The sequence below is a fragment of the Spea bombifrons genome, chromosome 13 (assembly GCF_027358695.1).
Source record: "Spea bombifrons isolate aSpeBom1 chromosome 13, aSpeBom1.2.pri, whole genome shotgun sequence".
Taxonomy (NCBI): Eukaryota; Metazoa; Chordata; class Amphibia; order Anura; family Pelobatidae; genus Spea; species Spea bombifrons.
The window spans coordinates 23,775,325-23,787,714 of record NC_071099.1 but is presented as its reverse complement, the minus strand read 5'-3'; the positions used below and the strand labels follow the sequence as shown (position 1 = coordinate 23,787,714).

At 46.4% G+C, this 12,390-nt stretch overlaps 3 protein-coding genes across 3 annotated transcripts; 1 reads left to right on the top strand and 2 right to left on the bottom strand.

Annotated features, from left to right (window-relative positions):
• Positions 1–677: 677 nt before the first annotated feature.
• CSNK1D (casein kinase 1 delta) lies at positions 678–4,957 on the bottom strand. Its single transcript, XM_053452805.1, has 8 exons — positions 4,601–4,957; positions 3,268–3,378; positions 3,037–3,185; positions 2,113–2,341; positions 1,814–1,984; positions 1,394–1,542; positions 1,019–1,190; positions 678–841 (listed from the first exon to the last, which is right to left on the bottom strand). Exons 1-8 carry the CDS (start codon positions 4,674–4,676, stop codon positions 678–680), a joined length of 1,221 nt encoding a protein of 406 aa, XP_053308780.1. The 5' UTR covers positions 4,677–4,957.
• A 994-nt stretch (positions 4,958–5,951) lies between these two features.
• Positions 5,952–8,325, top strand: LOC128471178 (nicotinamide N-methyltransferase-like). The gene is made up of 3 exons (XM_053453054.1): positions 5,952–6,165; positions 7,304–7,511; positions 7,663–8,325. Exons 1-3 carry the CDS (start codon positions 6,018–6,020, stop codon positions 8,090–8,092), a joined length of 786 nt encoding a protein of 261 aa, XP_053309029.1. The 5' UTR covers positions 5,952–6,017; the 3' UTR covers positions 8,093–8,325.
• Positions 8,326–9,224: 899 nt separating this feature from the next.
• On the bottom strand, positions 9,225–10,539 carry TRAPPC5 (trafficking protein particle complex subunit 5). The gene is made up of 2 exons (XM_053453055.1): positions 10,489–10,539; positions 9,225–9,964 (listed from the first exon to the last, which is right to left on the bottom strand). Exon 2 carries the CDS (start codon positions 9,959–9,961, stop codon positions 9,395–9,397), a length of 567 nt encoding a protein of 188 aa, XP_053309030.1. The 5' UTR covers positions 9,962–9,964; positions 10,489–10,539; the 3' UTR covers positions 9,225–9,394.
• Positions 10,540–12,390: the final 1,851 nt, after the last annotated feature.

Here is a 12,390-nt window from a genome sequence, read left to right as displayed (position 1 = left end):
GCAGCTTTACCAGCCAAACAAAGCACAAGACGCCCCCCCCCCGGCATAAAGCCGCGAAGCCACAGCTCCCAAAAACATTTTCCGGGTATGGCCAGGAACCGTCCCGTACGCCACGTCCCAGCACACAATCGCACCCAACAACCAACACGAAAAGCTTCAGATATGACAGAGAGAGAGGTGGCTCTAGGGTTGGCACCCTTGGAGAGGTGCCCCAAGGCCAAGGAAAAAATACCCCCCCGAGCCCAATAGACCAGCTAAAAGGAGAGGATGAAGCCTAGATCTCCTATTCGGAAATATAAATGGCAGGGAGATGGGGCATTCCCTGAATAATAATAATAAATAATAATAATAACAACAACAACAACAGCCAGGCAGTGTGCCGATGCCCGCAGACACGTACAAATAATATGTGATAATCAGAGCTTATTACACGTATAACTCGTTGTTATAACGGCTGCCATAGTTTACATTAAAGTGGATAAATATTCTATATGATTATTAATAGCTACGGTTTTAGGCTCTCCAATGGAAAGCATTATTCTGCACAACCTCCGGCTCCATTTGTAAAGCAGGTTAATAGATGTAGAGACAAAAGTGGCAGCCGATCGTGGCGAGATCACCGCGTGTTCTAAACATGGGTCACGTAAGAGCCAAGACGATACTAAAATTGAACACGCCTAAGGATCAATGCAAGGTAATGCGCGTGACAGCCGGAACCCACAGCGTACCTGAGAGGTGGACATGCGAGACGTATCTTGCCGGCCCGTTAAATCCGACGAGGAGACGTTGACCGGAGCACCACGATGCAGCCTCATACTCACTTTCCGTTCGCGCTCCATCCCTGACATGGGACGGGGAGAGGTGTTAGCTAGCAAAAACACAAAGGTTTTTGTATGCGGTTTCTCTTCCTGCATCCTCGAGGATCAGAGACTTAAATAAATTTACCCCAAGACTAAAGGGGAAAAGAAATATTTCTACTGAGGGCAGCGACGCAGAGGACCGCAGAGCCCGGGCTTACCTGTGTGAGAGGTGGGAGTGAGCGGCGTCGGTGGGGTGACTTCTGGGGCGCCCCTCAGCCTGCCGGAAGCAGTAGAAGGCAGGCCCCGGGCACCAGGATTTCGGGAGTGTCTCAGGCGTTCCTCTCGCTCTCTCCTTTCACGCTCGGCGTCTTCGGCTGCCCGGCTCGCACCCTTAAACAGACCACAACTTTACTGTCCCAATTCCCAAGCATTAGAACCCAAAAGGCTTACACCCTAAAGTATTTCGGAGAACGCCGGGACAGGTACCACTCCTTCCGACCCGATCGTTTCCGGTCGGACCCCAGAATATCCCACAATATATACAAATTTAACGAAAGGGACGCCAATTATTTTCGACGGCGCAGGATACTCACAAACTTCAGCATGTTCCAGTCGAACACATAGTCGTAAGAGAAGCCCTGGCGGTGGAAGAGATTCCTGAAGAGCTGCCTCAGGTACGAGTAATCCGGCTTGTCGTCGAAGCGCAGGGACCGGCAGAAGTTCAGGTAGGTGGCAAACTCGGCTGCGAGAGATGGAAACGCGTTAGGGATCCAGACGTCGGTCCGTGCAATAGAACCACACGGCGATATTACCGACGCGGAAACACGTTCCTATCGGCTAACTAGGCATAAAGACGGACTCAGCCACGTCTTCTACCCACCCGACATACTGGTTTAACGTCACAACCTGGAGGGTTACATTCAGACCCTAAAGGTTCCAGGGCTGTGCTCTGCTTACATCATATTTATCTTCCCCAAAGATGACATCAGCATTGAACTCAAGGGAGGACTTACATGGATAGCCTTTACAGAGGACCTCGATCGGCGTGGACATCTTCTTTTCGCTGATGCGTTCGTACTTTTGCCGTTTGGTGGCAGCTTTCAGCCCTTGCCACGGGAGGGAGCCCAAGTTGAAGTACATGAGCACGTACCCCAGAGACTCCAGGTCATCCCTGCGCGATTGTTCTAGAAGGACACAAAACGGTCATAAAAACAAGAGTCAGAAGCCAAGCGAACCAGATTTCCAGACGCGCCGCCGGCGGCTCATTTTTAGCATACTGCTCGAGGTCAGAGCCCTCCGTCTGCAGGCCTACCTATCCCGAGATGCGTGTTGATGGAGGCGTAGCGGGCGGTCCCCGTTAAGTTCTTGTTTTCGCGGTACGGGATGTGCTGGTGCGTCCGGGCGTCTCGATACTTCTTGGCGAGTCCAAAGTCGATAATGTACACGAGATTCCCTTTCTTGCCGAGGCCCATCAGGAAGTTATCGGGCTTCACGTCGCGATGGATGAAGTTTTTGGAATGAATGTACTCGATGCGGCTAATCTGTTCCAAAGGAGAGAAGAAAGCGAGGGGTTAAGGGGCGCAACTGCATGCAGGAGGTAACCGCGTGGAAGCTTCAGCGGGGAAGTGAAAGTTATAACCGAATCAAAGAGGCACGATGAGACCTGTAGTTAAACCCATGGCCGCTACAACAAACAAAAGGTATTACAAAATAATAATCCTCGGGGTTTATTCTGTAAAGGAGAGCTGTTGGGAGAGCTTTGGTCTGACATGGTTAATGGCAGGGAAGGTCCTGCGTAATTGACCCATACATTATACAGGGCCAGCCAGGCTCTTCCTGCAGCTGAAGCTCACCTTGGTTGGCCCTTCATAGTGTATGGGTAAGTGAAGCAGCTGAAACGCAACCTTGGCCTTTAGTGAATAAACCCCCTGGTCTGACACTGTTTTTCCAGCTTTGGTGCTGTTGCCTGGCAACCAGAAGACTAGGTTACAGCTTGAATTCTCCCCCCCCCCCCATCCCTCTCGTATTACAAGGAAGTCATAAGGTGGGTCACCAGGAAACGGAGCGAACACAAAAAAAACCTGCTAAGACAAGGTGAAAACCTCGCGCTTCGCAAAACTGAATTTACTACAGGGAGCAGGGGGTTAAAACCTTGGTGCCAACTGAGCATGATGTCATAGTGATGTAAACGCCACGGCGCTAAGGTTTTCTGAACGCTACGGCTACAAGTAGTCACCATTTGGTCAGCAAGGAGGAGCACAGTCTTCAAGCTAAATTTCCTGGAGCAGAAGTTGAAGAGGTCCTCGAGACTCGGTCCCAGTAACTCCATGACCATGACGTTATAGTCTCCCTCCGCACCGCACCACTTTATAGTCGGGATCCCCACTGGAAAGAAAGCAGAGCCGTCAGTAAACCAACGGGGGGGGTGATCCCCTGTGTACCGGTGGGCCGGGGTGCGGACCCTCACCTCCTCCCTGCATCATCTTGTAGATCTTGCTCTCTATGTGGAGCTGAGGATGCTTCGTTTTCACGCATTCCAACTTGATGGCGACTTCTTCCGCGGCAGCGATGTCGGTACCTGCCGGGAAATAAATGGTTAATTTTACACACCCACAGGAAGTTAATACGCTGTATTCTTCATCTACGTGTGATGTCATGATCTCTAGGCTGCTGAGGATTATGGGAGTTGTATTTCATTAGGCCGGGGACTGTAAAGTTATTATTAAAAAATAATAACTAAAAAAAAAGCTTCCAATTCCGGGGGTCGCTTCCATGCTATGTCCACCCTGGACCTCACCGATCTAAATAAATGGAATAAAGCGGGGAGGAATAAATCGAGGGGTCGGGAGAAGTTGGCGGAACCAAGAACGTCCTTGATATACAGGCGACAGGTCGACATTAGAAAGGCAGGGGGGCTTCATTGACCGGCACAACCTTACGCAACGGACAGCACTGACTCAACGGCTACGACTCATTGAGTCAGCGTCTTCCTATCACCAGTCCGAGGTGAGCGCTGACTACTAAAGAACCTCGCGGGTCGAGGTCCGCGTTGTATCGAGCAGAGCCTCCTAATCAGGCCAAGTTTTTGGGTCTTGGCCAAGGTCGCTCCTCGCTTAGGTCCCCTCTGTATAGACCCTGAGTAAAGGAACCAACGCGTCCGATCCCTGGCCCCCGCCAGTCTAGATCAGCGTCCCGGGGTACAATCACTCTTGGCCCCCCGGGAAAGTGTATTTAATAAATCGTTTATTCCAATGGAGAGGGGAAAAGGCACTTGGCCTGAAACACCAGGAAGTCGGGGAGCGGCTTCTGTCCCCGGGGGCCCAGAACGAGTGGGGTGAAATAAATGACATCAACTCTAGGCTATATAACGCCTCATTCAGGGGTAACGAGACCACCGATTAAAATCAACCCCACTATGGGGTTTTATGCCCCCAAAGCCCCCTCCATCATGAGTGATAAGGATTGGGGGGGCCCTATGTCCGGGGCCTGGTCGGATATTTGGGGTTCTGATTTGGGCCCCAGGGGTTCAGGAGCTTTAGGACCGATCCTCGCCAGGCCCCTGGGTAATAAATGGGGTTTGGACTATCCTCCTGGGTAATATGGGGGGGTCCCTTGGCCTGAACCCCCCGGGTAATTTGGGCTCTCAGTTCCTGGTTTCACCGAGAGATGCCCCCCTTCGTTTACCGAAGATGAGGTAACTCGAGCTATAGCCCCTCATGTACCATAGAGACCCCGGGGACCCCCTACCCGGCTCCCGGGCCCAGTCACCCCCAAAGGCCCGCAGCCCCCCAGCGTCTTACCCAGGTAAATGTCCCCAAAAGAGCCGCTGCCGATCTTCCGGCCCAGCCGGTAGCGATTTCCGACCCTCAGCTCCATATCCCCGGTCTCTGGTCTCTCCTGCTCTCCTTAATCAGCCTCTAACCCCGGGCGCACTTTTCACCATCGGTTCCCGGGAGCCATACGACCCAAAAGCCCGCAAGACAGATCTGGGGGGTGAGCGCGAAGCCTGGCCTCGCTGTCTCCGCTTCCTTCGCAGTCCGTTGCCGTTTCTAGCTGGCGGATTAAAACGGATTCCAGCCGACTATCCGCCGCTCCCGGTAAACAAGCTACAGAAGGGCTGTCAGCCACTGCCCGTGACGTCACTCCACCTAGCAACAAGCTACAATACGATGGGCGGACTCACTGAGCGCCGAAGTCTGCTGCCCCCCTGTGGTCTCCTTCATGTACTGCACCAAAACATACCTCCCAAGTGCCACTGTTGAATTTGACCAGTCCCTATCTGGGCTCCAAATTCCCATGCCCCTCTTTTCTCTCTTCATGCCCCCTCTTCCCTTCCCAAATGTCCCTCTTTTCTAGGAGCTCAGAGGCAGGAGCGCAGTGGAGCCACGTAATGTGGCCTCATGGCAAAAATGTGGGCACTTGTACAGTGTGCTAGCAGAAAGAAAGGATCCAGGCGAGTGTAAGGGTGTGAGTGTGTATTTTAGTTACTGGGGGGGTTGTAAGGGCCCCACTCAGCTTTACCTGCCACCCCCATCCCGGGCTAGAAGGTACCAGCCCTCCCCTGATTCTAGGTAGTCTTTCTGCGGGTGTTTGTGTTCCTCATTTCCCTGAGGTGCTCCTGATGTTCAAGGATCACAAAATGAACCCAGGGACCAGACAATGCAGCTCATCACAGGACTGCCATATAATATACATAAATATCGCCCCCCCTGCGTCTCGTGAATTAGGAAGGTCCTAAGGATCCTTCAGGCCACCCATGAGCAGGAGGCAGATCCAGAGCTCGCTGAGTTCCAGAATGAGAACCCTTTTGGCATTTCGATGGAGGCAGAAACCTCAGCCCCGGCAGCTGACGGGAGAGGCCTCTCAGTCCGCAGTCCATTTCGATTAACGTTGGCGTTAGGCCTAGAAGTTTAACACCATCGGTGCTGACGTTAAACGCCCTGTTATCGATCTCACGCAAATATTAGATATTTGATTAAAAAAGATCCATAATCCGTGGTTACCGCGTCCGCTCTGAAGTTCCAAGACAGCAGGCTCCTATATATTTGCTTTGGTCAGGGATACTTCACGCACCCTCGGGTTCTCCGTGGGTTAACAAAGTCCTAATGTACCAATTTAAATTCTGCCGAGACGCGGAGGAGTGGCCATCGATGGTAGGACAAGGACCAGCTTCTCGTCAACATCAGAGACCCCTTTGTCAGGGACCCGAGAAGCGCAATGTCCGATTTCACCGGGACAGACGTTTATCAGGAATCGTTCGATCCCAAAGCCTACCTGGAGGATTATTTCCGCTTCGGGGAGGGCAGCTTGGGAGACGGGTTCTTGAAATTTGCCCTCAAACAGTATTCAGATGTCTTCTCGTCGGGTGAGCCTTTAAGATGGTCATGGAACAAGAGTTCTCACGGTGGGAAGAGTATATGTTGTGTATATTGTGTATGTTTACGTATAACAGAACACATTGGGTAGGGAGGTGAGCGCATGGGCTTTGCCGGTCCTTGAAGACCACATTTGACCTGAAATGTCCCGGTGGGTCAACAGTGGCATAGAATGATTTAATTGAGTTGCTTTGGGCTTAATTGCGATTGCGTGGTTCTCAAGAACGCCTATTTGGCGGGCCAAGAACAAACACGAGGGGCCTTCTGTGGGGAACAACGAGCTGCCTTCCTTTGTGATCTTCCTGCGGAAAGAAGAGATTATTCGTACGCGACACAAAAGAGGAAGCTTCGGACGCGAGAAACGGGAAGCAAAGTCTCAGCTGAGCAGCCTCTGATAGTTCCTTGAATGCTAAAGCAGGCAGACACTCAGTTGGTTCATGGAGGCTCTTCCGACGAGCTTAGGCTTGTCCGATACGTTAAAACGCAATACAATGCAGTGAATAGAAAACCCCACGGATGACACAACGGAATGATTCAACAGTAATTGGGGTGTAAAAGAACACAATGTGGCAATAAAAGCATCCGCTGCGTAAATTAGAAAGTCAAGAAGGAACAAGTAGAAAGAGAAGATACCATAATATTCCACCAACTCCGCATACTTTAGAACCCATGAGTATTCCGCAGGTTAATAGATAGAAAAATACAATATACGGTATATAAATATTTGAGTTGGAGGGAGGCAGGGTAAGGAAGGTTCCACTGGGTCATGCTTATGGGTGGAGAATGTTAGATGTCCACCTAAAGTTGACCCAGGACCTATATGTCTCCTCCATGCTGCTTCCTTCGCGGACTCTATCAGTACTGATGGCGGAGAAACCTGCATCCATAGCATGGTTTGAATCACAGTTGACCTAAAATGCCTTCATTTGTGTCAATAGGTGCAAGGAAACCCCAAAAGTCGCATTAATGTCTCCTTCTGGAATGGTTTCTAGGTTAGGCTGAAGAACTGACTATTTGTTAACGAAGTGGAGCTATAGAGGGCTTCATCCATCTCACAAGTTGGATAACGGTACTTTAGAGAAGATGGAAAGTTTGTCTTCTAAATTTGTTAATTCTACCTTCTTACAGGTAACGTAAAAGGCGGAACCTTGATTGACGTTGGGAGCGGACCCACCATCCACCAGATGCTGTCGGCGTGTGAGCATTTCGAAGAGATAATAGCCACGGATTACACAGACAAGAACCTGGAGGAGCTAGAGAAGTGGTTGAAGAATAAACCGGGTGCATTTGACTGGAGCCCGGTTCTGAAATACGTGTGCGAGCTGGAGGGAGACAGGTCTATGTAACATGATAGATTTTATATATTAAACATACAGTAATATAGTAATATTATGCAGTAAAAGTTGTAAAGTAACCAATAGCGGAGTGTTTGCAGCGAATTCCACACGTTTACTGTTCTTACCGTACAGAGTTTCTTCTTTTCTCAGAGAGAAGTGGATGGAGAAGCAGGAGAGACTGCGGCGTGCCGTGAAGCAGGTTCTGAAGTGTGATGTCATGAAGTCTAACCCTCTCGAGCCGGTGACGCTTCCTCAAGCTGACTGCTTGCTGAGCTCCGAATGCTTGGAGGGGGCGTGCAAGGATCAGGCGGCGTACCGCTCCGCTTTGAAGAACATCAGCACTTTGCTGAGACCCGGCGGTCATCTGGTGCTCTGTGGGGTCCTAAACACCAACTACTACATGGTCGGGAAGGTTAAGTTCTTCTCCTTGTGTTTAGATGAAGCTTTCCTCAGGGATGCTCTGCAGGCTGAGGGTTATGTGATTGAGCACATGACGATAGCACAGAGGGAGGAAAAATCCATGCAAGAAATGTGCGATTATGAAAGATCGTACCTTATCGTGGCTCGCAAGCAGGGCTGATCGCACATTACTGCAGTTCCATGCATGAGTTGTCTTTTTCACACGGAACTCTTAAAAATAATTCATTTTTCCCTATAAAATGTTTCCAAATCATCTAATAAACGGTTGCTTTAGGACCGATGTAGGGAGTTGTAACCATCTGATGCATCTTTGCTTAATAACAAGCCTGTTTTGATTATTTTAAACACGTGTTGTATTCTAACAAAGAAAAATAATACTTTATCGATACCTGCTTTTGCGTAACTATCGTTTCTGTGTAAGAAATCCCGACTCCGCAAACGAGTCTTTACGGACTGTAGGATAATTGCTGCATACAGTATAGATATCAGTTCACTAAGTGCCATTTGCTTGACTGTTAATAAACAAGGGGTTAAACCTCATCTAACCAGAAAAAAAGAGAATTAGGGACAGGCCACCTAAGAGGTGAAAGGCACCTTATCAGATATGAGCGTGGATCAAGATTTTATCTCCAAAAACTCCCAATCCGGAACTTTTCCAAAAGAGCCCTGTTCCCCTTTCCTATGTTGCGCTTACATGGCGTGGCCCAGGTACTCAGGGACCAATGAGACCATCAGGGTAGAGGGGTGCCCATAGGCAGACAGACCTCATTCTATTAACCTATGATTACCCCATGAATACCAATTACCTGGCGCACGGAGATCTTCGCCAAGACGTTTTTCTTTTTACCACCAGAGTTGATCGTGAACCTACGGGCAGGAACCTCATAACCGACTGTAGATCAGCGGCCGGAGAGTTTGACTGTAAATGGTTAAATGGTTAATACCGGTATAAATATAGCAGAGCAACCGGGCTGTGATTGTAAGACGTCCAAAGAAAGATGCATTTCTAGGACACAATATAAAATAACAAACAAGATCTAATGTTCATCTTATATTTTTTAATCTCTCAATCGGAATCAAGGGTAAAATACACGACGGTCATTACCTATATCTGAATGACCATGAGACAGGTTCTTTAACGTAACGTCCATTTCCCTGAACAAAAACTCTGTGGAAAAGCAAAAAAAAAGAGAAAAAAAGAGGGGGAAAAAAGCACCTTGCGCTCCAGAAACATGAATTATCGTTCCTGGTGACATGAAGCCATCTTGGATATTTTTCATATACCTTGGGAGTTTTTCCATTCCAAAAAAGTAATGCTTTTTACTTATTTATTTTTTTACGCGAGTCCATTATGTTTTATCTCTACACGGCCATTATTGTTACTGTATCTAGTGTGTTGAGGAAGAACGAAAACTCTATCTACGATGCCTGCCCTCATAGTCTCTCCTCAGTCGAGTCGTTCTCAACGGCCATCGAGCGCTTTGTCTCGGAGGATGACGGACTCGTCAAACTTGATCATGAGGGTAGTGCCCTTGTGCCAGTGCGCCGTCACCTTGGCGGGAAAGCCGCTGCACGTCAGCAGAGACTCCACGATGCCGGCTGTGAAAGACGCGCAGTTCAGGGTGCTGTTCTCCTTGGGGACGGAGATATACGCGTTGATGAGGGGATCCTTTTCGATGATGTAATAGGTTTTGTCATCGTCGTTTGCCTGCTCCAGCTTGTCCGCCTCCTTGCCGAAGAGCGCTTTCCAGGCGTTCACTTTTATGAAAAGCAGGGCGCTGATCACTTTGGTCTCCCGCTTGCCGTTCTTTTCCCGCATGACCAATGGGTCGAGGATCCGACATCCGACTTGCTGGCCGAGCTCCGACAGCTTGGCCTGAAGCTCGGACACCGAGTACACCCGGTTCTGGCAGTACTGCACTATTTCCGAGAACAGGAGGGCGAACGCGCTGAGGCTGACCTCGGTCTTGGGCCGGGCTAACGATCTTTCCAAAATGGTCGACTTTCCGCGGCTGAAACGGGAATCCATGACCTAAAAGAAACAGAAAGATTTGAAAGGACACCCTAAATGGCTCGCGAAATAGTCAATGACATACCGAAAGCGTAAACACAACACGTAAAACCCATTTCTATTTCCGGGGATCTCCACGGCAACCCTCGTGATCTTTTATAAGGCAGGCTAAGCATTATGGGAGTTGTAGTTTGAAAAATGGCTTAATAAATAAATAAATGGTGCTTAATAAAGATGAATAATAAAAATGATGATGACTTGATATGCTGCGCTACAGATCATGCAGGTGCTATACAAATAACTACTCATAATATAGGTGCATTACAGATCATACAAAGCCTAATGGCGGCAATGAGGTAGATATGGGGTGCAATAGAATATACTGGGGTGTGGTAGTTGTCTTGGTAACACAAAGAAGGCGGCCCCCCCGTAACCCCTGCGTGGCAAGTAATAAGCATGAATGGCCAGCAGGTGCCAACAGCGCCATTATCTGCTAATTGCGAACGACAGACTCATTAACGAATTCATTAATGACAGCCACCCACCTCTGTGTACCTCAGAGAAACCGGAACGCAGGTAATGACGTCACTACGCACCGCCCGTCAAGCTCCAGTGCGCGTCGCAAGTAACGGCGTCACCCGAGTTCCCAGCAGCCTCTGCGGGGAAGTGGAACGAGGCTTAGAACGCAAACAAGCCGTAGCTGCCATTTTGTTTGTGCGTTTCACCAGGAAGCAATGGAGTATTTTATTTTATTATTTTAACAGCATTATTAAAGGTTTTAATTAGAAGGAAGGTGTTTATTTTTCTAAAAAAAAATATTAATCTGTCTAAATGTTTTATAATTTCACACAATTCCCATGGGTTTTAAAAGTGTTTTTCAGCTTAAATGCGTGTGTGTGTGTGTGTGTGTGTATATAATGTATATATCACATAACAGAACCAATAGGGTAAATTGCAATTTTAAAAAAATAAATAAATATTATTATTATTAATTATTATTAAGGCTCTTGTCTTTTTACCCAGGAGATGCCCCCCCCGGGACCCTCATAAACATAGGGTTACTTCTCAAAGTTTTTTGTTTAGCCCTTTTTTGCTATAAACACCTTAAAGGTCATAGTCCTGACAGTGTAAAAATATTCACTCATTTATTTTTTTTAATACCATCGTTAAATAATATACAGGAGACACAGAATTAGAGGAAAATTACATATTTAAGCATAGGTGCCAACTAACCTGATTCTGTTTGACAGCAGAACATGACGCAACAAAACACCATGGAGGAGAAGGGCAGCAGATGCTGCAGAGCTGACACTCTTATGTCAGCTAAACGCATTCTTCTTTGGTTTAATGATTGCGGTCATCTTTTAAACGTCTCAAAACGTTTATTATAAAATATATAATATATTTTTTTTAAACAAGTACAACAAAATATCGCATTTTAAATCTCACTCCCCTTTATTTACTAATAATAAAACCCAATAAAAAAAAGTGCAGTTGCCAAAAACTCACCTTTTTAGATTTTTTTTAATCAATAATAAAAAAAAAGCGATTTCATATTAATATGTACAGACAGTGTCGTGTCTAAAAATCCTCAAAAACATTAAATTAGATGTGTTTACATAAAAATACCCACATTTTACATCGCAAATTCACAATGAAATCAGAATATCTGAAGACGATTCGGAGGAAATATCTTTACATATTTATTTTGTGTAAAAAAAAAAAATTAAATTTATTGAATTACATAAAGTTACATTTTTGTCATGTGTTCACATTCATGCTATAACAATTCTTTATTTACATGAGAAAGACCGAACCAATCCCTATTATTAATAAGCACACCCAGAAAATAGGATTGACTTTGTACATATATCATTTTATATTTCAAATACATACAATACCAATGTAAAAATGATATCTATTTCTATTTTTATTCTTTTCTTTTTTGTTTTTTTATTCTTTAAAAAGCACTTAATATAATTTTTGCCATAATGAGAAACTGCTGGTCTATTCAAATATCAAAATTAAATAATTAATCACAGTATTTAAAATAATTAAAAAGGGTCGCTGCCAGGAATATTTAGCACCATGTATATAGGACAGGATTAATTAAATTACATCAAACACAGGCAAAAATAACAATAAAAAAATATTAAACAGCCCCCCCCAAAAAAATAATAAAAAATAAAAAATCAATACAATATTTGTAAAATATTTGTACATTAAATCTGTTATGCCCTCTGGATAATTTTTAATGCCAGATAACGTATTGCATGTTTTTTTTTCCTTCTTCAATGAGTCTTTGGAGTCTAAAATTAATAATTAAAATAATAGAAATTATTTGTGCTAAAAGCAAGAGGTGTAAACGGCAAATCATTTTCGTATTATATGTAATGTTAATGTTATAAAATCACCCTGTGGCTTAGTTGCCCTTGGCCTGGTGAGAT